At 40.3% G+C, this 22096-nt stretch overlaps 1 protein-coding gene across 1 annotated transcript; it reads left to right on the top strand.

Annotated features, from left to right (window-relative positions):
• Positions 1–7248: 7248 nt before the first annotated feature.
• Positions 7249–11284, top strand: LOC125307253 (guanylyl cyclase-activating protein 2-like). Its single transcript, XM_048263126.1, has 4 exons — positions 7249–7714; positions 8157–8306; positions 10001–10106; positions 10219–11284. The coding sequence occupies exons 1-4, from the start codon at positions 7511–7513 to the stop codon at positions 10338–10340; spliced, it is 582 nt and encodes a 193-aa protein (XP_048119083.1). The 5' UTR covers positions 7249–7510; the 3' UTR covers positions 10341–11284.
• Positions 11285–22096: the final 10812 nt, after the last annotated feature.

The raw sequence follows: 22096 nt of genomic DNA, 5'->3' as shown, positions 1-22096 counted from the left end.
AAATCTTCCATTGCACAGAATGATTTTGTAGCACGTGCAATAAATGACAGTCGAAAAGATACAAACAGTGCTGCTATACATTTGTTTGGTATAACCGCATTTTATAGTTTTCTACAAATGCAATAAATCAAATGCCTCCATCACTCAACCAACGCTAACGGTAACATTACCTAGGTCCTTATTGATATTACAAGATTAACGTTCCTGCAGTAAAACCAAGCATGTCCGATAAACATCCTCAGATTTATTTCGCTTCAAGAAGAAATGGGAATTACACTTCATGTGAACATCGTCCTATCCTTATTAGATGTTCGCTGCGTAAATTACAGTCCTTGTATGAAGGCGTCCATTGTTTTTTTTTTCCAACCCACTTTTAACTTCCAACAAAATTACGCCTCACTGCAACGATGCGCCATCTAGTGGACAAACGATAAACGACCAATACTGAAAATGCAGCCATGATGATGATGATGATGAAATATTTATTTTGGCTTTCTTTTAATCCTACTGATTTTCATTTTTTTTTTTTTTTGCGGGGCAAATCACAAATGAGTGATTATGAGCCAGGTTGATGTGGGCCCTTGAGACCAACATACCATAAAAGATTCACAGAGAACTGTGTCTGCCCTACCCTCCTTTTCGGGGTCCAGTCCAGGGGGGGCTGCAGATGAAAAACAAAAAATGGGTTCCATGCTATCCATGTGGGGGTACATGCCCACCAAGTTTGTGTACCCGGTCTTTCAGTGTCCGGAATCCTTGTTGGTGTTACTAAATGTACACATAAATTATTTTATTGTAAGGCCCCCCATGAACGAAAGTACACAAAAATTGGCATGCATTCAGAGGGGTGTCATAATGATCCTACACTTTTAATTTCGTGCAGTTTTGACCTTGTCAGCCAGAGATATTGAGATGAAAACACCTAATTTTTGCTTTTAATTTTTTTTAACTAGGTGGCGCTATACATGAAATAAGTGGTAATGGGATGGGTTGACATGCCCCTTAAGACCAACATACAAAAAAGGTGGACCCCCTAGGCCCTACGGTTCTCGAGATATTCTGAAAACTGTCTCCGGCCACCTACAGGCCAGTTGGTGTATAGTAATATAAATTAATTTATTGTGTGGCCCCCATGAACAAAATTCCACGAAACTTGGCGTGCATTCAGAAGGTGTCAAAATGATCCTACACTTCCAATTTCGTGCAGTTTTGACTATGTTAGGTCACAGATACCTACAATTACAACACCTCATTTTACTTTTTGTGTTTAACTAGGTGGCGCTATACATGAAATTAGTGGTTATGGAATGGGTTGACATGGCCCCTTGAGATCAACATACAAAAAAAAGGTGGTCCTCCTAAACCTTACGGTTCTCGAGATATTCACAGAAAACTGTGTCTGCCCTACCCTCCTTCGGGGTTAAGTCCAGCGTGGGGGCTACAGATCAAAACGAAAAACGATGGTTCCATGCTATCCATATGGGGTTACATGCCCACCAAGTTTTGTCTACCCCGGTCTTTCAGTGTCCCGGGAATCATTGACGGAAATTTGGACATCGCTAAAAAAAAAAAAACAAAAAAAAAAAAAAATATGACTAAACCTATATGACCGCCGCTGTGTTTTTTTTCTTTTTTCGATGCCCAAATTTCCAACAATGATTCCCGGACACTGAAAGACCGGGGTACACGAAACTTGGTGGCATGTAACCCCACATGGATAGCATGGAACCATCGTTTTTCGTTTTGATCTGTAGCCCCCCCTGGACTGGACCCCCTAAAGGAGGGTAGGGGCAAACACAGTTTTCTGTGAATATCTCGAAAACTGTAGGGTTTAGGGAGGACCATTTTTTTTTTGTATGTTGATCAAGGCCATGTCAACCCATTCCATAACCACTCATTTCATGTATAGCGCCACCTAGTTAAACACAAAAAAAAAAAAATGAGGTGTTGTAATTGAAGGTATCTGACCTAACATAGTCAAAACTGCACAAAATTGGAATTGTAGGATCATTATGACACCCCTCTGTATGCACACCAAGTTTTGTGGAATTCCGTTCATGGGGCCACACAATAAATTAATTTATGTTACTATACACCAACTGGCCTGTAGGTGGCCGGAGACAGTTTTCTGTGAATATCTCGAGAACCGTAGGGCCTAGGAGGTCCACCTTTTTTTATGTATGTTGGTCTTAAGGGGCATGTCAACCCATCCCATTACCACTTATTTCATGTATAGCGCCACCTAGTTAAAAAATTAAAAAAAAAAAAAAGGTGTTTTCATCACAATATCTCTGGCTGACAAGGTCAAAACTGCACGAAATTAAAAGTGTAGGATCATTATGACACCCTCCGAATGCATGCCAAGTTTTGTGTACTTTCGTTCATGGGGGCCTTACAATAAAATAATTTATGTGTACATTTAGTGACGACACCAACAAGGATTCCCCGGACACTGAAAGACTGGGGTACACAAAACTTGGTGGGCATGTACCCCCCACATGGATAGCATGGAACCGCATTCTTCGTTTTGATCTGTAGCCCCCCCTTGGACTGGACCCCGAAAGGAGGGTGGTAAGGGTGACACAGTTCTCTGTGAATATCTTGAGAACTGTAGGGCCAAGATGACCAATTTTTTTCCGTATGTTTGCCTCCAGGGTCATGTTAACCCATTCCATGTGCACACATGTGCATAAACAGATACACACGCACACACATTGCATTTACAGTAATCATAATGTATGACACATACTCACACAGTAGACATATGTACGCATGCATGCACATGCACAAACACACATACGCAGGCAAACACACAAGCACGCACATACACACACACACACACACCCACACACATAAACATAAATTTGTACACGCACACATGCACATAATTCAAGAATTTTTCCCCCATCTACTCCCTGAATTTTGGTCATTGATAATTGGACACCAACCACCGGGTACATGAAATTTGGTGGGTATGTAGCCCCACTAGACTTTAACGAAAAAATTTCATTTCGTCCCCGAGACCACCACCAGCCCCCCCCCCACCCCCGAACTGCAAAAAAAAACAAACAGTTTTTCCTAAATAACTACCTGAACCGGTGGCACTGAGGGATGAAGAATCTTTTATGGTATGTTGGTCTCAAGGGCCCACATCAACCTGGCTCATAATCACTCATTTGTGATTTGCACCTCACCCCCCAAAAAAATGAAAATGCAATATTATTCTGCTTTAATTGCCCCTATCTTCAGTTAAGATGTTCAGAACTGCACCAAATTGTATGTGTATGATTGACCTGGCATTCTCTGGGGGTATGCCAAGTTTCGTAGAATTTCATCCATGGGGGGTCTAAAAAAAATTAGGTTATGTGTACATTTAGTGACTGTACACTCATTGGCCTGTAAATGGCGGTGCACACATATACACATGCACACACACAGGCACCCACATACTATCGGTATTAGAACGGCCGATACATAATTACAAATTCAGTAGGATTAAAAGAAAGCCAAAATAAATATATCATCATCATCATGGCTGCATTTTCAGTATTGGCGATAAGTAGTCGTTTGTCCACTAGATGGCGCATCGTTGCAGTGAGACGTAATTTTGTTGGAAGTTAAAAGTGGGTTGGAAAAAACAATGGACGCTTCCTACAAGGACTGTAATTTACCTCAGCGGACATCTAATAAGGATAGGACGATGTTCACATTAAGTGTAATTCCCATTTCTTCTTTAAGTTGAAATAAATCTGAGGATGTTTATCGGACATGCTTGGTTTTTACTGCAGGTACGTTAATCTTGTAATATCAATAAGGACCTAGGTAATGTTACCGTTAGCGTTAGTTGAGTGATGGAGGCATTTGATTGATTGCATTTGTAGAAAACTATAAATGCGGGTTATACCAAGCAAATTGATAGCAGCACTGTTTGTATCTTTAGACTGTCATTTATTGCACGTGCTACAAAATCATTCTGTGCAATGGAAGATTTACCAACGCTAAATCGGGTCTGATACAGTTTTTGCCTATACATGCTGGAGACTGAGACGCCTGTTTATTTTGTTTTAAGTGCCTGCATGGTGTGAGAGGGGAATCGATGTGCTTTGATTACAGCTTGGTAGTTGTAGTCTTGTGAAATTAAAAAGCACGTGTGTGTGAAGTATCCAAACAATGACACCTTCATTTCATTATGGCTGCTTTAGCAACACACCTTAAGCTACTGTGTAGTGGGTCCCATCTAGAAGTGGTTACTTCATTCAGCTTTCCTTGACTCATGGAGCTTGAATGTGCCATTAAAATTTTCGCCACGATATGGCAGTTTAAGTCCGCTTGATACTGTAAGGCGTAAGCCATTGGTTTCCAAAGGAGATTTTATTAGTGTCGCCAGCATAGCCTATTGACAATTTATGTTGTAAATAGGCCTACCTTATAATCCTACCTGTAGCTTATGGGAAGCTAACAGCTTTCTATTAGGATCTAGTTTGTTAGTTACCGTTTTGTCATAACTCCCTGATGCATTTTGCATTTAGAATAGCCAGAGCGTGTATATCTCAATCGGAAAATTAAACAATATCGGTGCCTATGGACTTTAGGCTGGGTGAACCCAGCCTGATCTGCCCGCTATTTATTTTTTTGATTTCTTAAAAGATTGAGCTTGGTCTGATGAAAGCCAGACTAGCCATGGACCTCAGTTACACAATGCAAGGGAACATGAATCAGCCTATATTTGGTAACGAACAATAACGGACAAAAAGCTCTTCAACTTTGGCCCGTTAAAATGTGTATGAACAGTCTAAGCGACGTCGTTGACAATAAAGTATTACATGAACTAAAGATGACTAAAATCTTATGTAGAAGAAGAAACATTCACAAAAAATCCATCCATCCAAAATGACCTTTGTTTTTGATAGCTGTTGAAAACGGCATGGAACTGACAGAGATGTTTTGTTTAATAAATAAATAAATAAATAAATAAATAAATAACATTATGCTGATACCTTTTGCTTTTCCCAAATACAATGTAGCCTACAGGTGTAAGTGACCTTTCATCAATCCAGTTGCAATGGATGAACTGTGATGAACTGCCCTACTTGTGATTGTTTAGAGATTTTAAAGGTTTTATAACAATTCTACATCTTCTTTGGCTATTCTACAATCTATTCACCTTTTCAGCACCAGTAGGCTTACTTTCTGTGCAGCCACACACACACACACTCAGGCATGCCAAACAAGCATACACAAAAGTTTCAAGAGTGGGGATGGAGTAAAATATGGAGACAAATTGAAGTGTGATTTATTTTCATGGAACGGATGTACAGGACTGAGCGGCGGTCATATTTTGTACCGCTATGCGGTACATCTAGTTATGGATCCATTCCGCTCTATTCTAGACAGAGTTTGAATGAGAAATAGAGAATGAGAATTATGGCAAGTCCCCACTAGAGGGCAGCAGCAAGAGAAAGTGTCCATAAATTAATCCTATTTTTTCTTTAGCACACTGGGTCAATGTTACTGCAGCGATAGTGACATCTCTAGTTATCAAGTATTTATTCATTTATTCATTCATTCATTTAGTTTGAATAGTAGTTGAATAGTATAAACTATTTCTAAGTCATTTCCAAAGGGACGTTAAAATTTACACTGAAACAAGTTCATGTTCAAGACATATTGATAAAGACTTCCCATCAAAACCAGTAATGCAATTCTTAGACTCAGAGCCAGCTCAGCTTCACAGAGGAAGTAATACATATAAATAATAAAGATATATTAAATTACTAATCTAAATCTTTAGTGCAAAATCAAAGATATAAGAAGATATAATGAATGATATTGGTAAACAGTGCCGACAGTAAGCCACTGTAAACAAAAAGAGGTTTAGGGTGATCTCATGGAATGTGTATGCTTATTATTGAAATGTTGTCAGTATTGATAGATGAACTGGCAGGATCAGCCACATGAAGTGACTATGACCATTGAAGTGAATGGGGGCAGTAGCTCCTTACTTTCTCCAGCTCTATATATCAGCTCCGTGCATGACACTCATCACAAAGTATAGAAGTCCCCCGGTTTCCTGGCTAAATTCCAAACCTGGCTCAATCTATCTGGCCACTTAATCATCCCCGATTCCTCTCTATTGGCAGATTGATTCTCTCACTCTCAAGCTGGTGTGTGGTGAACGTTCCGGCACAAATCGGCTGCAGTGCATCATCCAGGTGGGTGAATAGGCCTACTTACCAAGAATTGGAGAGTGGGGGGAGGGGCCTGAGACATAAAGAGTGCGAGAGAATTAGAACATGACCCCTTAATGCTTTGTAATGACCTTTGTGTGCCTTGTATGCGTGCGTGCGTGCGTGTGTGTGCGTGCATAGCTGTGAGAGAGGGAGACATGTCTGAATGCCTGTCTATCTGTCTTTATGTCAGGCTGTATGTGTATATGGCAGAGTCAACCATCATAATAAATATTTTACTGTGTATTCCTGAAAACATCTGTCTGTACACTTGCTCTTTCCTTTATTCTGTAATTGTATCCCTATATGTATTGGGAGCAGCCGTGGCCTACTGGTTAGCACTTTGGACCTGTAACCGGAGGGTTGTTGGTTCGAACCCCGACCAGTAGGCACGGCTGAAGTGCCCTTGAGCAAGGCACCTAACCCCTTGCTGCTCCCCGAGTGCCGCTGTTGATGCAGGCAGCTCACTGCGCCGGGATTAGTGTGTGCTTCACCTCACTGTGTGTACACTGTGTGCTGTGTGTTTCACTAATTCACGGGTTGGGATAAATGCAGAGACCAAATTTCCCTCACGGGATCAAAAGAGTATATATACTTATACTATATAGAAGAAGCCCAGCTGGTGTTGTTTGTTTTCATTGTCTACATGTAGTGTAAACTTCAATTGGCCACCACTCTTCTAATCTTGCTGTAATGACACCAAATTCTTGCCAACAGGAAACTCCATTCAGTGGCCTAACAGCTTCACACTCTCTCCTTTGGTATAGCACCATGGGAATCAATTACCTACTGTAGTACTCATGTTGCATACAACACAAAAATACACCCCCCCCCCCAACACAAACAATAAAAAAAAAAGCTTGGTACATCTATCTGTCTGTGTGTGTGTGTGTGTGTGTGTGTGTGTGTGTGTGTGTGTGTGTGTGTGTGTGCATGCCATGAAGTATCATTTAAACAACAAAATACAGAGATAGAGAGACAGGAGAGTCCAATGTGCATACGAGTCCAATGTGCATACAAACCCAGTTTGTATCTGAGCTCAAATTATTTAGACTTAAAGGAAGAAGATAGGATTGGCAACCCCGTCTAAAAATACTTAATCACCTAATTATAGGTTTAACTGAGATCTGAGTGGGCTTCAGCCTCAGAGCACCATCAGGCATGAGTAAAGGAGCTCCTTCTTTGACATGATGTCGGATGCAAAATGGCAAGAATTTTAAGATGAGCCACATCTTTTTATTGATTCATTTTACTGCTTTGATTAATTGGTGACAAGAGGAACTATGGGTCAGTCATACAGTGATGATGAGGATAATGAAGTGGCCTTGACACAGATTCAGGAGTTGTACAAGAAGTTTGCTAGTGAGTGCCCGAGCGGGAACCTGCATTTGCACGAATTCAAAAAGATCTTTGGCATCAGCACTCAGTCTTCACCTGAGGAAAGTGCCTACGTTGACAACATCTTCCGCACTTTCGACACGAATCAGGTAAGAGTCTTTAGATCACCATGCAGCGCTATCGTCTCACGGTTGATCCGCCTGCGACGCCAATACAGCCAGTGATCTGTACACTATTGCCGCAGAATTAGAGAAATATAATATAAAAGTCAAGAATATAGAATAGAATAAAATATAAAAAGGTAAGGGAGTTAGTTGGGCTGGTACGCCATTTAAGTTATTGTAGCATCAACACACTTCTATACAAAATTAACTTAATTTTAAAGTTTCTTAAGCATTCACGTACTTCATGTGCTCCTTCTGATTTCTGTGCTTTGTGTGTGAGCTGGTGTGTGAGCTTGGGCTGGTGAGGATACAAGGGAACTTTAACAGAGTACTCTTTTCAGTATACTCATAGTGTTTTACCTCATTCTGTTCCTTGTACTGTACTTTTTACATTCTCCACAATTCTTTTCTTGACTGTTTCATTCAGGATAACACAATAGACTTCATGGAGTATGTGGCTGCTGTGCACCTTGTTCTCCGGGGCAAACTCGAGGATAAACTGAGGTGGTCATTTAAGGTCTATGACAGGGATGGAAATGGCCGTCTGGACAGATCCGAAGTCAAGCACTTAATAAAAGTAAGATCATTTTCCTATTACTGTGAGCTGTATACAAATGTTATAATGCAATTTTGGAAATGCCTTTGAGTTTATAGGGAGAAAACAATAATCTGGCAGTGGCCTTAGAGTGTGTGCCTACTGTATATACCATTAGGCTGTTGCGTCTGATCTATAGCCACATTTCACCCAGCCACCCCTGGGTCGTCCAGGACAGTCTAAGCTCATTTACTTTTACACTTAAGGTTTAACTCAGATTAGTCTACGATCCTTGGCATTAAGTTGGGAGATCCCACCACGTCATCAAAGACTAAATAAGGTTGTTTGCTTGTGTTTTTATAGTACATACAAGGCAACATTAGCCTAGAAATCTAGACGCACCCTAGCGGCGGCAAATTAATTTGCTCAGCCTGTACGTCTAGTATCGAACCATAGGGATTTCTATTGGCTTAGCACCGTGGATGTTCTCCAATCACAGCGCTCTATTTTGTTAGAGAGTCTTAAAGGCGGGCTTAACAGGATAACGACAGTCCTGCGACTGTGAACAACAAGGAAGGTGGCTATGGCTTAACGAGAGCGGTTGTTTGAATCGGCGTTATGCCAAACTTTGGAGGAGTTGGACTTGTGCTTTTCTTTGAAAGTTGAGCAACACAATGCACTTAAGTCATTACTTTCGAAGAAGGATGTATTTGCCGCTTTGCCGACCGGATAATGGATATGGTCGTAGCGCTGGCTTATTGCATGCCTAGGCAGTTTGAAAGACAATTCTCTGCCCGCCCCTTGGATTAAGCGAGGTGAATGGTTCGATGCCAGACTATACATCTCAATGATATAGGATGGCCCCGCCAGGCTAAGGCAACATGGCATTTTCGACGCCGTGCCTCTCCATACACTGCATGATTACAGTACCCTCCAGAATTATTGGCACCCATGCTAAAGTTAACTAAAAAAGAGGAATTTAATATCATCTTTTGGAAATTGATCTTAATGCCTTAAGTAAATGAGAAAATGAGAAAATAAGTAAATGAGAAAATATCCAACCTTTAAGGACACCAATTATCTTTGTGAATGAATAATGTATCATAAATAAATAAATGTTCTTTAGTTATTTTTTAAGTATATTTTGGGGGGCTTTTTATGCCTTAATTTGATAGGACAGTGGAGAATGACAGGAAGTGAGTGGGAAAGAGAGTCGGGGTGGGATCCGGAAAGGACCACAGGGCGGGAATCGAACCCGGGTCGTCAGTGTAGAGTGCAGGTGCCCCAGCCAGTTGTGCCACGGCTGGGGCAGATTTCTGTTTTTTTAAAGGCCAGTTATTTCATGGATCCAGGATACTGTGCATCCTGCTAAAGTTCCCTTGGCCTTTGGAATTACAATAGCCCCACATCATCACATACCCTTCACCATACCTAGAGACTGGCGAGCTAGCTCTGTTTTGTTTGAAAGTCAACAGAAGTGACGCTACCCAGCATCGCTTAGAGCACCTTTAAGATCAATTTCCAAAAGATGATTTTATATTCCTCTTTTTAGTCAACTTTAGCAGAGGTGATAATAATTCTGGAGGGTACTGTATATTGTAATACATTGCTCCATGAGTCAACCCATAGAACGTTATGCCATTCTGAACTTAATTGCAGATATTTTATTAATTTGGGGGTTGTATAGTAAATGGATTGTAATGTGCAGTAATGATCTAACCTGTTATTACCAACAGATCATTACCAAGTTAAAGAGCCATAACAAGCCATCCGGAAGCGAGGAAATGAGTCCTGATCAGATTTGTGACAGCATTTTTGAACGTGTGGATAAAAACAAAGATGGTGATTAATTTTCTCACTATAAGCATTTGTTTTCCTCTCTGTTTTGTAATAAATCGTGGTCAAACGCAAAAGAAACATCCATACAAACATATGTCTCTATTTGTGTACACAGGCCAAATCTCACTTGAAGAGTTTGTGGAAGGTGCACAACAGGACCCATGGGTTATGGGACAGCTCAAATTGGATGTGAGACCCAGTGGATGGTTCAATGAGCGCAATCCAGCTAAAACTTGACAATTGCAAAATGAGACAACAGACTTACTGAAGCCTTCAAGAGCATCAGCCTGTCAACAATGAATGCATGCTCTGGAAGGGATGACCTCGTACGCGTTCTACCAACATTTCCAGTGAAAGCTATCACTTTTATACTTGAAAATCAACAGAAACTCTTTTGGAGGTGTTGTCTCCAGATTTATAAGGAATTATGTTTTACCATTAAAGGTTATCAAAATGACAGAGAGGCTGTAAAAAGGATATGAGCAGGATCACAAAGATGGTATGAGATACCAGTGTCTGATATGGATATGACCGTGAAGATTTTTTTGTGGAAAAACAAATAATGCTCTGGGTGAGAGGATAAACTTGCACTGATGAGACATGTGTTATTTTAAATGAGGCAATAGGACATTTGAGCAGTTTTGATGCCTTATACTTAAAAGGTGGTTTACGCAATTTCAAGTCCATACCATTTTTTGACATTCAGCGGACATCTCCTCACGATTCGCTATAGCTACCCATGCCGTGTGTACACTCACTGTACAAAAATGGTGTCTGCCCAGACTCCAAAAACTGGAAAGAAACAAAGTGGGGGCAGCATGTCCCCCAAGATAACCAAAACCCTCTCTTTCTTTCTTCTGAACTCAAACTGACCTGTCTCTGCTTGTCAGGTTTAACAGTGTTCATCTTAATCCATGCTGTGTTAAAAAAAGTGGTTACACTAAATTTAAATTTAAATTTAGATTTAAATTGAGAGGTTTTTTTTATTATTTAACTTCTTATTATGTATATTTCAAATAAATAATACATTCTGAGCATTCATTGTTGTTTATTTTTCATGTTTCATGTTTGAAGACATTACTTTGTAATAACCTGACTCACAAAAAAACAAATATTCAGTTAAAGTGAGGACACAAGGAAATTATGAAATTACATTGTTTCACAAGATTAACACAAGATTATAATAAAGCTGCTGTTATTATAAAAATATTTAGCTGCTGTTTTCTTTTCATGACGAGCACTATGCTTGAATGATTTATGACTGAATGGAACGTTGCGTTTTTTAAGCGCCAGAACTGCGTATTATGTCGTGACAAAGTTTACACCAATCATCATCTTCTAATGTATCCTTATGTTGAAATGTCCATTCTCTTTGCCCTAAACATAGGCTATAATTTGTGCATGAAGCATGTTTCAATTAAGACAGTACACAAGCTATTTTTATTGTTGTAATATTAAATGATTTAATGAATAATGCGTTGAAAAATTGTACCACAGGTACAGTGCGTAGGCCCTACAGGATTATGGCTGGCGGCGCCAATGCCCTCCCACACCCAACAGTCCCCCCCTTACACAGACTCTGAGGTCACTGGTGTGAACATATCGTGTGACTTTATATTATCACACAGACATGTACTGTAGGCTACTCTCTGAAAAAAAGGTTAAGAAACTGCAAAAGTATTTGTGAACTCTTACTTAATTTATCTCTTTCTCTGTCTTTCTGTTTCACCAGACAAGAATGTTCTCCTGATCGAGGTAAGTGTGTGTGTGTAAATGTGCACGTTACATAAAAAACGTATTTATGCTCATGCCTGTCTGGGCATATATTTACATAATATTTTTACTAACATTTCTGTGAGTATAAGAAACATTAAATATGCAGATATTTGACCAAATTCTTTATGCATGTAAATACATGTCTGTGGTGAACAAATTAGTTGAATGCCGTTTCTTTGGCCTTCCATCAGCCTGGTGTGATGGACGATGAAAACATGGCAATGTCATCTACAGCCTCAGGTAAGAACATTGTCATGTGTGGAGATATGATGTGTAAGTGATTTGTCAGAATCAGAAGGCAATATAAGACCATGTACTGTATGAGACCAGAACAGACATGCTATGTTGAGGTTTTGATGTAGTAGATGATGTAAGAACACAGGCACATACTTCTCCTGCTGTATAATTGCCTATGTGTATAAACTGCCATAAACTGCAAACAAGCATACTAACTAGCACACTATTTTAGTGAGAGGGTTGCAACTGAAACGGGTTATTCTTGAGGTTGTGTCCTCATAATGACTTGTCCCACTAGGGGGAGCTCCAGAGTCTGTTTATGAAAATCTCAGAATGGGACTTGGGAACACTAACACTGTAGTGAGTATAGATAGGTATTCGACTACCAAATGTCTTGCATATTATTACATGTATTATACAGTGTGATTCTAAAAACACATATGAATGAAAATGTTTTGCTTTTTTATTGACAAAGGGTTGACTATGTAATATGGTGTCCTTTATTAGCCTGGTAAATAGAGTGAGCAGGCCATTGGAATCTACTAAAGCAACTTCAGGTATAAAACCCATGTTCTCTTAAAATGAATGGTCTGCAATAGAAGGCAAGACAAGACTGGAAAAATATATGATGTCAAGCAAAAGTGTCATTTCCTTTAATGGAGCTACATAACCTGTTTTATGGTTTTGTCTTAATGATGTCACTGATCACATTGTGGTTTTGTTGTACACACATAGAGAGAGTGGTATACACACACAGGTATAGACACGAAGATATGCAGAACACACAGACACACACACACACACACACACACACACAGATGAACAGGCCTACCATGCATTGGCCCAGGAGGCCAGGGCCCTGAAATCCTGTAAACCGTGTGCAGTTCCACAGTATCTGCCACCTGTGATAGATTGATCTTTGGCAGATGCCGCGAATTCCTTGTAAACTTGTACATAGATCCGATAACTTTCGTTTCTCCATAAGCCATTGTTAACCGGAAGTGAGTATACGGCTTATCGATATTCAAAATGCCGGTGTGAAATAGGCTTATTGACTCCTCCTATAGCAGTTCACAAAAGGATACATGGGCCCCAGCCTGAATGTCTGATCGCTATAAACATTTTGTGTGAGGTCACTGAATATCTACAGTGTGTGTATCACAGCTCCCTGACATCATGTTTCACTCATTCTCATTCAAAGAGGATCAATGATATCAGATCAGAAGACTGTCACTCCAGAATCTTTTTTTCTGCTGTGCAGGATGTGGTGGTTGTGGTAATCATTTCATATTTCATTGCATGATGGCTTAATTATAATTGTCATCACGCTATCTCTATGGTCTCTTCCTGTTCTGCAAGAGATGTCTGTTTCTCAAGGACATTTGAACCCTACCAATACATATTTTAGCAAGTCAAATGTTTTAAAACGTCAGCTTTTGTCTTTGTGAAGACACATGGAGAGCATAAGCTACAACACCTGTCTACCAGAAATGAATGTTTTTTAAATGTCTAATGTCTAATTGATTCAGTTTATGTGAAACAGGAATCATACAGTGCTCAAAGAAAATGCTGAAAGCAATACGATCAAGAATATTGTTCCAATGTAAATGTCTACAAGAATCTATTCTGCCTGAGACACATTGGGCTAGTGAGCTACATGCATGCTTTACACAGTTACTGTTGGTCAGAGGAATACGTAGAAAAATACGATATTTTAAGCATGTGACACCTGTCTGCCACTGCAGTGGCAGCTAATGTTACCACAGGGGAAGTGATGCACACACCAGATTAAGGTCAACCTTTCCTGTGTCCCAACTTTAAACTACTTCATTCTATATGTGGTGTTTGATGGTGGACTCTACATTAGTATTTCTGTTGCTTCATAGCAGGCTTGTGCAAAATTCCAGAATTGAATTGAAACTGGCTCTTAAATTTCAATTACATTCTTGAATTTCACTTGCATTTCAATTGAGGTAGCAAACAGGAAGCAGAATTGCAATTCGAATTGTGCACAACCCTGCTTCATAGATGTGGAACTGATGAAAATGACATACTTCACCCTTTCTGTTGTAACTACTATGCTCCTGGCGTGTAAGTAATACAATGGCATTCTTTATATGATGTGTTTGGAATTAGGATATTATACATCTGAATCTTTCATCACAGATCTGAATCTTATTAATCGTCACTGCAACATGAAATTGAGCTTTGGTAAATTAAAATAACAAATCGGTTTGAGCTTGTGTATACTTTTGTTTGTGTTTTTATGTCTCAAAAAAGTTGGTATAAGGGCATATCTACCACTATGGTGCTTCACCTCTTCTTTTAACAACAGTCTGCAAATGTTTGGAATTGAAGAGATTAATTGCTGGAATTTTGAGAATAAAACATTTTCCCAGTTTTGCTCAATATAGGATTATAGCAGTTTAACAGTCAGCATTAATTGTGCCTTTCCAGATTGTGATGGCCCAGCTCTACCATGCTGGGTCCTCCTCTTTCTCCCTGGCTGGCCTTGCATTGTTTGTGGCTTGCCTGTGTCTCTTCCTCTTTTGGCCTGCAGAGGTGGAGCTGTGGAGTTTTAGCCAGGGGTGCTAATTTATGGCCTAATTATGACCGCCGCGCAGTTTTTCGCATGCCCAAATTTCCGTCAATGAGTCCCAGGACACTGAAAGACCGGGGTACACGAAACTTGGTGGGCATGTAACCCCACATGGATAGCATGGAACCATCGTTTTTCGTTTTGATCTGTAACCTCCCCGCTTGACTGGACCCCCCGAAAGGAGGGTAGGGCAGACACAGATTTTCAGACAGAGATTTTCTGTGAATATCTCGAAAACCGTGGGGTTTAGGAGGACCATTTTTTTTTTGTATGTTGATCTCAAGGGGCCATGTCAACCCATTCCATAACCACTCATTTCATGTATAGCGCCACCTAGTTAAACACAAAAAAGTAAAAATGAGGTGTTGTAATTGAAGGTATCTGTGACCTAACATAGTCAAAACTGCACGAAATTGGAAGTGTATGATCATTATGACACCCTCTGTATGCACGCCAAGTTTTGTGGAATTCCGTTCATGGGGGGCCACACAATAAATTAATTTATGTTACTATACACCAACTGGCCTGTAGGTGGCCGGAGACAGTTTTCTGTGAATATCTCGAGAACCGTAGGGGCCTAGGAGGTCCATCTTTTTTTTATATATGTTGGTCTTAAGGGGGCATGTCAACCCATCCCATTACCACTTATTTCATGTATAGCGCCACCTAGTTAAAAATTAAAAAGCAAAAAATGTGGTGTTTTCATCACAATATCTCTGGCTGACAAGGTCAAAACTGCACGAAATTAAAAGTGTAAGATCATTATGACACCCTCCGAATGCATGCCAAGTTTTGTGTACTTTCGTTCATGGGGGGCCTTACAATAAAATAATTTATGTGTACATTTAGTGACGTACACCAACAAGGATTCCCGGGACACTGAAAGACCAGGGTACACGAAACTTGGTGGGCATGTACCCCCACATGGATAGCATGGAACCGTCATTTTTCATTTTGATCTGTAGCTCCCCCGCTGGACTGGACCCCCCGAAAGGAGGGTAGGGCAGACACAGTTCTCTGTGAATATGTTGAGAACTGTAGGGCCTAGGATGACCATTTTTTTCCGTATGTTTGCCTCCAGGGGTCATGTTAACCCATTTCATGTGCACACATGTGCACAAACAGATACACACACACACACATACATTCACAGTAATGTCACAGGCACACGCACACGCACACACACACATAACAGACATAACACAAACAATCAAGAATTTCTCAGAATTATAAACAGGCAAGATGGAGGTGGGGTTGTATAAAATGAATTTTACATGTGAAATCTATGAACTAATCATGTTTTGGTACTTGTTGTCTAGCAGATACCAGTAAGAATTGAGTGTGGATAATGCAATTTAGTGAGACAGTTAGAATCATATAGGCCTTTCAGCGTGATTTCTTTTTGTGGAAAAAATGTGCTGGACTGGGCGGCGGTCATATTTTGTACCGCTCTGCGGTACATCTATTTATTTTCATGGAATAATGTGTTGTGGTATTGACCCGAGTCTTGTATTCTGTCATGTTGTTCCTCCCTTACAACACACATGCCAATTAAAAGTCTCTAGAACTTCACCTGACTGTGTTCTCACTGACACCTCAAGCCAGCCACTACCCATCTTGGTCACACTTCTTTTAAAAAATGTTGAAAGAAGAAAGATGGAAGTATTGCTGTATTGTAAATGTCTGAAACATCACCTGCCAAAGATGCCTTTTGCTTAAAGACAGTATATGTGCAGTTGTCTTCAAAGACTAGAGTTTTAACTTTAATATCAGCCTAAAAATAATTTCAGCAGGATGTGAGGACATGAGGATGTGGTGATGGTAATCTTTAGATGATGTCTGACAGCTAATGTCACGATAGCACCTCTACCGTGTCTCTCTTTCCTGCAAGTACCGTATGCATTAGTAGGTCAAACAAGTTACATTCCTCACCTCACTTCATAGGAACCAAAGTTAACACCTGTACAAAAGACCACCACTGACAAGGCATACAAGACAGACCTGCTCCTGTCTGATCATCAGTTGATCAATCAGTTCTTCTGTCTCACAGCTACTTCATAAAGAACATGCAGTTTGGTCCATAATTTCGTGCATTTTCATCCTATAACTATTCAGCTGATGTAAAATATTTACAATACACATTTAAGACAGTAAGATTTTTGAAAACATCAGCCTTTGTCTTTGTGGACATGTACTTATGTGTCACTCATCTGCAAATGCAGTAGCAGCTTATGTCACCACAAGCGGAAGTGATGCGTGTTGTTTTCCTGTGCCACCTATGAACTATTTCACTTTAATTGCATTTGATGGTGGACTACATTAGTGTCTGTTGCGTTGTAAATGGAAATGTTATACTACTTGTATCTACCATCTTCCTTACTTGTGAGTAGTACAATGGCATTCTTTGGGAGTTCTGCTCAATTTTAAAATAGGGAAATTATAGATCTGATTTCATAATTTCATCACTGAGCTGAAACATATTAATGGTCATTTCAAAATGAAACTGAGCTTTACTAAATGAGAATAACTTATCTGTTTGCATAAATGACCTGTAATGTTTATTTTTGATTCTGTGTTTACTCTTATTTTTATGATTAATGAACTAAGAGTCCATTGGCTCTTAGATGTGGATTAATTAGTAAAACAACATTAGACAAATACACCTGATTAACACAGTGGTTCTGTCTATTTCTTGAAATGTATCAAATATTCCTTGAGCATGTTTAAGTAGGAGCCATTATCAATGTGGTTATGGATCATGTATGACAGTGATGAGACAGAAGAGAAGATCTGAAGCTGAATGTGAAACAGTTAACTTGTGAATGCATACTGAAATAGTTTTTACTTATACATGTATATCATATACATATGTATTTATTTCCTACATGTCTAGATCCTCAGAACACCAACGCTCAACGTAAGTGTTTGATTATGAATATATATCATGATGCACTAACATAAGGCATCCGTAACAAGATTTCTCTCGGGGTCCCCCTCTGGTTGAGAAGCGAAATATTAACTAAATAAGGATCTTTTTCAACAAAGTAGGAACTTAAAACCATAATCGCCTACAGAGTGCCGCTCAGACATTTGCAGAAGTGCCGTTCGTCATGTTACTATAAGAGGTAATATGCCATCAAAATGATTTTGGAAGCGTTATGTTAAGTGTACTGCAGAAACAGTAGAGAAAGATGCTCCTGTCAACAGAAGTGGTCTGGGCATTTCATAGGCTAAATGTTTCATTCACAGGACCAAGCAGTGCTTTCTTGTCTACCTCCTTCAGTTACTGTAGCCAGGCTGCACTGGGTCAAATGTGATTAATGAGATGTGAAATGTGATTAATCAGCGTTCATTTTTTTTAACGCGATATTCTTTCTGTAATTAATTAATTGCAATTAACGTGTTAATTTGACAGCCCTAATCACATGTCATCATCAGTAAGAAAAGAGGGATCACTGAGCGAAAACATGTTCGGATTGCTTAATTACTAATCCTGTCATTCTGAAACCTGCCTTAGAGATCAGATCATAAATAATCATTCATCACATATTTTGTCCCTGTGATTTTTAGGTTTTCCACGACCTTCTATGAAAGTAGTCCCTGCAGTCATCAGACAGTCTGACTCAGTTCATCTGACCTGTGCCTTATCTCAGTATCGTATCTCCCATTGTTTTTTTTTGTATAAAGCCGGTGCATCTGCCAAAATGTGTCTCCAACCAGCACTCTGAATCATGCAACTTGGCACTGTCTGGAAATTATCTGTTCACATGGCCACGTCAAAGTGGGATTGCAGAAATTGAACTATCATGTCTCTATAATGCTGGAACACAATCAGAGATATCTCCCTATTCTGCCTCCTCTACGGTCATTGTTGTAGGTAAGAAAATGCACATGTTTAAGCTCATTTATAGACCCTTTCAAGAGAGTTCCATTATCAGCATCATAGTTGGCCCCACAAGACTTCCTTTTTAACATTCCATATGTTATCTTAATGCAGAAGTAGTAGATTGGGGCCCAAATAGAATGTTCAAGCATTGTTTTTGTTTTTATTGTTGAAAGGGTCTATAAAAAGGTCACGTGTTACAAGGATACAAGGAAGTTTATTGTCACATGCATATAGTTACTGGAAGTAAGAAATGCAGTGAAATTATGTCTGGTGTCAGCCTATTTGTGCATTAATGGGGGTAAAAAGTGCAGTAGAAGAGGGGTTTAGTAGATTAAGTGGCAAGGGCTGCATAAAAAAGGTGGGGGAGGATTGGGATTGGGGGGGGGCACCAACAAGGAGCACCCAAGAGCAACAGGGGCAAGGAAAAACTCCCTTACCAAGGAAGAAACCTTGGGCAAATCCACGGCTCAAGGGGCTAACCCAACTGCCAGGGGTCTTGGTGTGTGTGTTGGGGGGGATGACAGGGGAGATGGGATAGTGTGCTGTGTATGGGGGAGGGGCAGTGTGCAATATGTGTGTTGGAGAAGCTTCCTCATGAGACAATGTGCTGTGTATTGGGGCAGTGTGCTGTAAGTATGTTGGGGATGTGTGTTGGAGAAGCTTCCTGATGAAATAATGTGCTGTGTATGTAGGGGGGGGGGGGCAGGGACTTACTATTGCAAGCAGAGTGTATGTAATGTATGTGAGTGATGACAGTGAAGATGTGTGTGTGGGGTGGGAGGGAGTGGAGCAGTGACTGTGTGTGTGTGTGTGTGTGTGTAGTGTGTGTGTGGGGTAGGTGGGGGCAGTGTGCTGTAAGTATGTAGAGGATGTGTGTTGGAGAAGATCCTGAAGACAATGTGCTGTGTGTATGTGGGGGGGGGGGGCAGTGTGCAGCAAGTATGTAGAGGAGGCTTACTGTAGCAAGCAGTGTGCTGTATGTATGTGAAGTGATGACAGTGATGATGTAAGTGTGTGTGTGTGTGGGGGGGGGGGGCAGAAAGGCTAGGCAATCAAGGACATGGGTAGATGGAGGAGAAATCAAAAATAATAAATAAAAAGTGTGCAAAAGGTGTGTGTGTGTGTGTGTGTGTGTGTGTGTGTGTTTTTGGCGTGTGATGAAATAAGAAAAAATAAATAAAAGGTCTGTAGCATAGGGAGGGATGTAAAAGTGCTAAAAGTCTTGAAGGTGTGTGTGGGTGTGTGTGTGTGTGTGTGGGGGGTCATGAGTGCTGAGGAGTGAATGAGTTCAAAGTCAGTATAGTGTGAGTTCAGAGTTGGGAAATGTTTGAGAGTGCTGAGGAGTGAATGTGTGCAAAGTCAGTATAGTGTGAGTTCAGAGTTCGGATGGCCTGGGGATAAAACTTCTCCTGAGTCTCTCAGTTCTGGATTTGTGACTACATAGGCGTCTTCTTGATTTCAGCGGTAGGAATAATCCATTGTTAGGATGAGAAGAGTCCTTCAGAATCTTTTGGGCTCTTAGGAGTACTCTTCTGGAATAGATATCTTGTAGAGCAGGGAGTTGAGTTCTTATAGTACGTTCAGCTGGCGCACTACTCTCTGCAGAGTACTACAATCTCTAACTGTGGAGTTCCCATACCAGGTGATGATGCTACCAGTTAGAACACTCTCAACCGCTGAAGTGTAGAAGGCCTTCATAATGGATGTAGAAACTTTGAATTTCCTTAGCTGACGAAGGAAGTAGAGTCGTTGTCTAGACTTCTTCAGAACATATTGAGTGTTAACAGTCCATGTTAAGTCTTCAGTAATGTGGACACCAAGGTATTTAAAACTTGTGACTCTCTCTACAGGTTGCCCGCTGATCATTAGTGGGGTGTAACTGTAGTTCTGCTGCTGCCTTCTGTAATCCACTACCATTTCCTTGGTTTTATTGATATTCAGTGTCAAACTGTTAGATTGACACCACTGTGCCACCTCATCAACCTGATCCAAGTAGAACTCTTCATTGTTGTTACTAATCAGGCCCAAGATCACTGTGTCATCTGCAAACTTGATGATGGAGGTATGACTACTGTTGGCTTTGCAGTCATGTGTGTAGATGTTGTACGTGTTCATGTATCATTCATAATATGACAGACATATACTGAATGGATATACAGTATGGACAATGCAAGAAGACAGTCAGATTTAGATTTGGATCCAGATTTAGATTTGTACTACAAGATCATTCGTAATCTGCCTTTCTTATCATCCCACAGGACCTCCACAGCTCCAGGTGTCTCCTCAGCTCATCAGTGAGACAGATACAGTTCATCTGATCTGTCTGACACCTCAGTCCCCTCTTGTGTCTCAGTGCTTCTTCTTAGTGGGGGGAAAGCCTCTCAATAACCCAAAGCCATCATGCCAGCTACAGAGCACAGGGAAGGATTTGATCCACTGGTCAGGTGTAAGGCCACCTGCACAAATGTCACTGAGTTGTTATTATACAGTTACAACTCCTCAACTGGCATCTGACCCATTTCAACCAGTCTCAATTACTGTAGGTAAGTACACATGCATTTTGAATATTGCAAATCAAAGGTTTTATCTGATAAAGTTACGTTTCAACTTTCTTTGACTGTGTAGGCAGTTGTAGGCAGTATTGCATTAGTGATGTATGTAACTTGACTGTTAAATGAACAAAGGTAGCAGACAGGACATTTCCCATCCCTTTTGGTAATAGCTAATAATATAGATTATGAAAGTGATCAATGCCATTATATGCCAGATGGCAGTATAGAACTCACTAGAGAAGATTTAATTAACTGCTGATGTGTGAGACCGCTTACAAATCCAATGGACTAGGCATGACTTACGTCAAATACACTTTTGTCTTTTGTCGTTACTGACAGGTACAACATGTAATCACAAATGTTGGCCAAGATGTAAAGGATCTCTATGGATATATAACTATGTCTGTTTTAGCCAGTAGATGTAAACCAACTTAAAAGTGTTTGTACAGGCAGTAGTAAGTTACAGCTTCGTAACATCAGTAGGCAAACTCAATGTTACATAGCTCACAGTTACATAGCTCTACAGCATTTAATGGTCTTTATTTTATTTAAGTAATACTCTGTTGCCTTCTTGTACATCTCGTCGTTGTGAAGAAGCTCACATTTGCTCATATCACGGTCCATATGTTTTGTTATCTTCCGTTAAAACTAACTACGTTCTCATTAGTAATTAGGGTTGCCAACTTTATGATTTGAAAATAAGGAAGGGGGGGTTGGGGGGGTGTAGACTTCAGTACACTGGCATCCAGTTCAGTTACTGGGGGCGGGGGGGGGTATTGATATAAGCTATGTGGTGTGTGTGTGTGTGCATTGCAAGACGTATATATCAAACAGGGGCGCCTGCAGGAATTAATGCTATGGTACGCACACCCATCACCCCCAAAAAAAAAATCACTCGTGAACAATATTTGTCCGTTTTAGGTCCGTGCATTGGTCACCAAAA

Source organism: Alosa alosa, chromosome 14 (genome assembly GCF_017589495.1).
Source record: "Alosa alosa isolate M-15738 ecotype Scorff River chromosome 14, AALO_Geno_1.1, whole genome shotgun sequence".
Taxonomy (NCBI): Eukaryota; Metazoa; Chordata; class Actinopteri; order Clupeiformes; family Clupeidae; genus Alosa; species Alosa alosa.
Note: the sequence above shows the minus strand (reverse complement) of the source record. Positions and strands in the feature narration are given on the sequence as shown.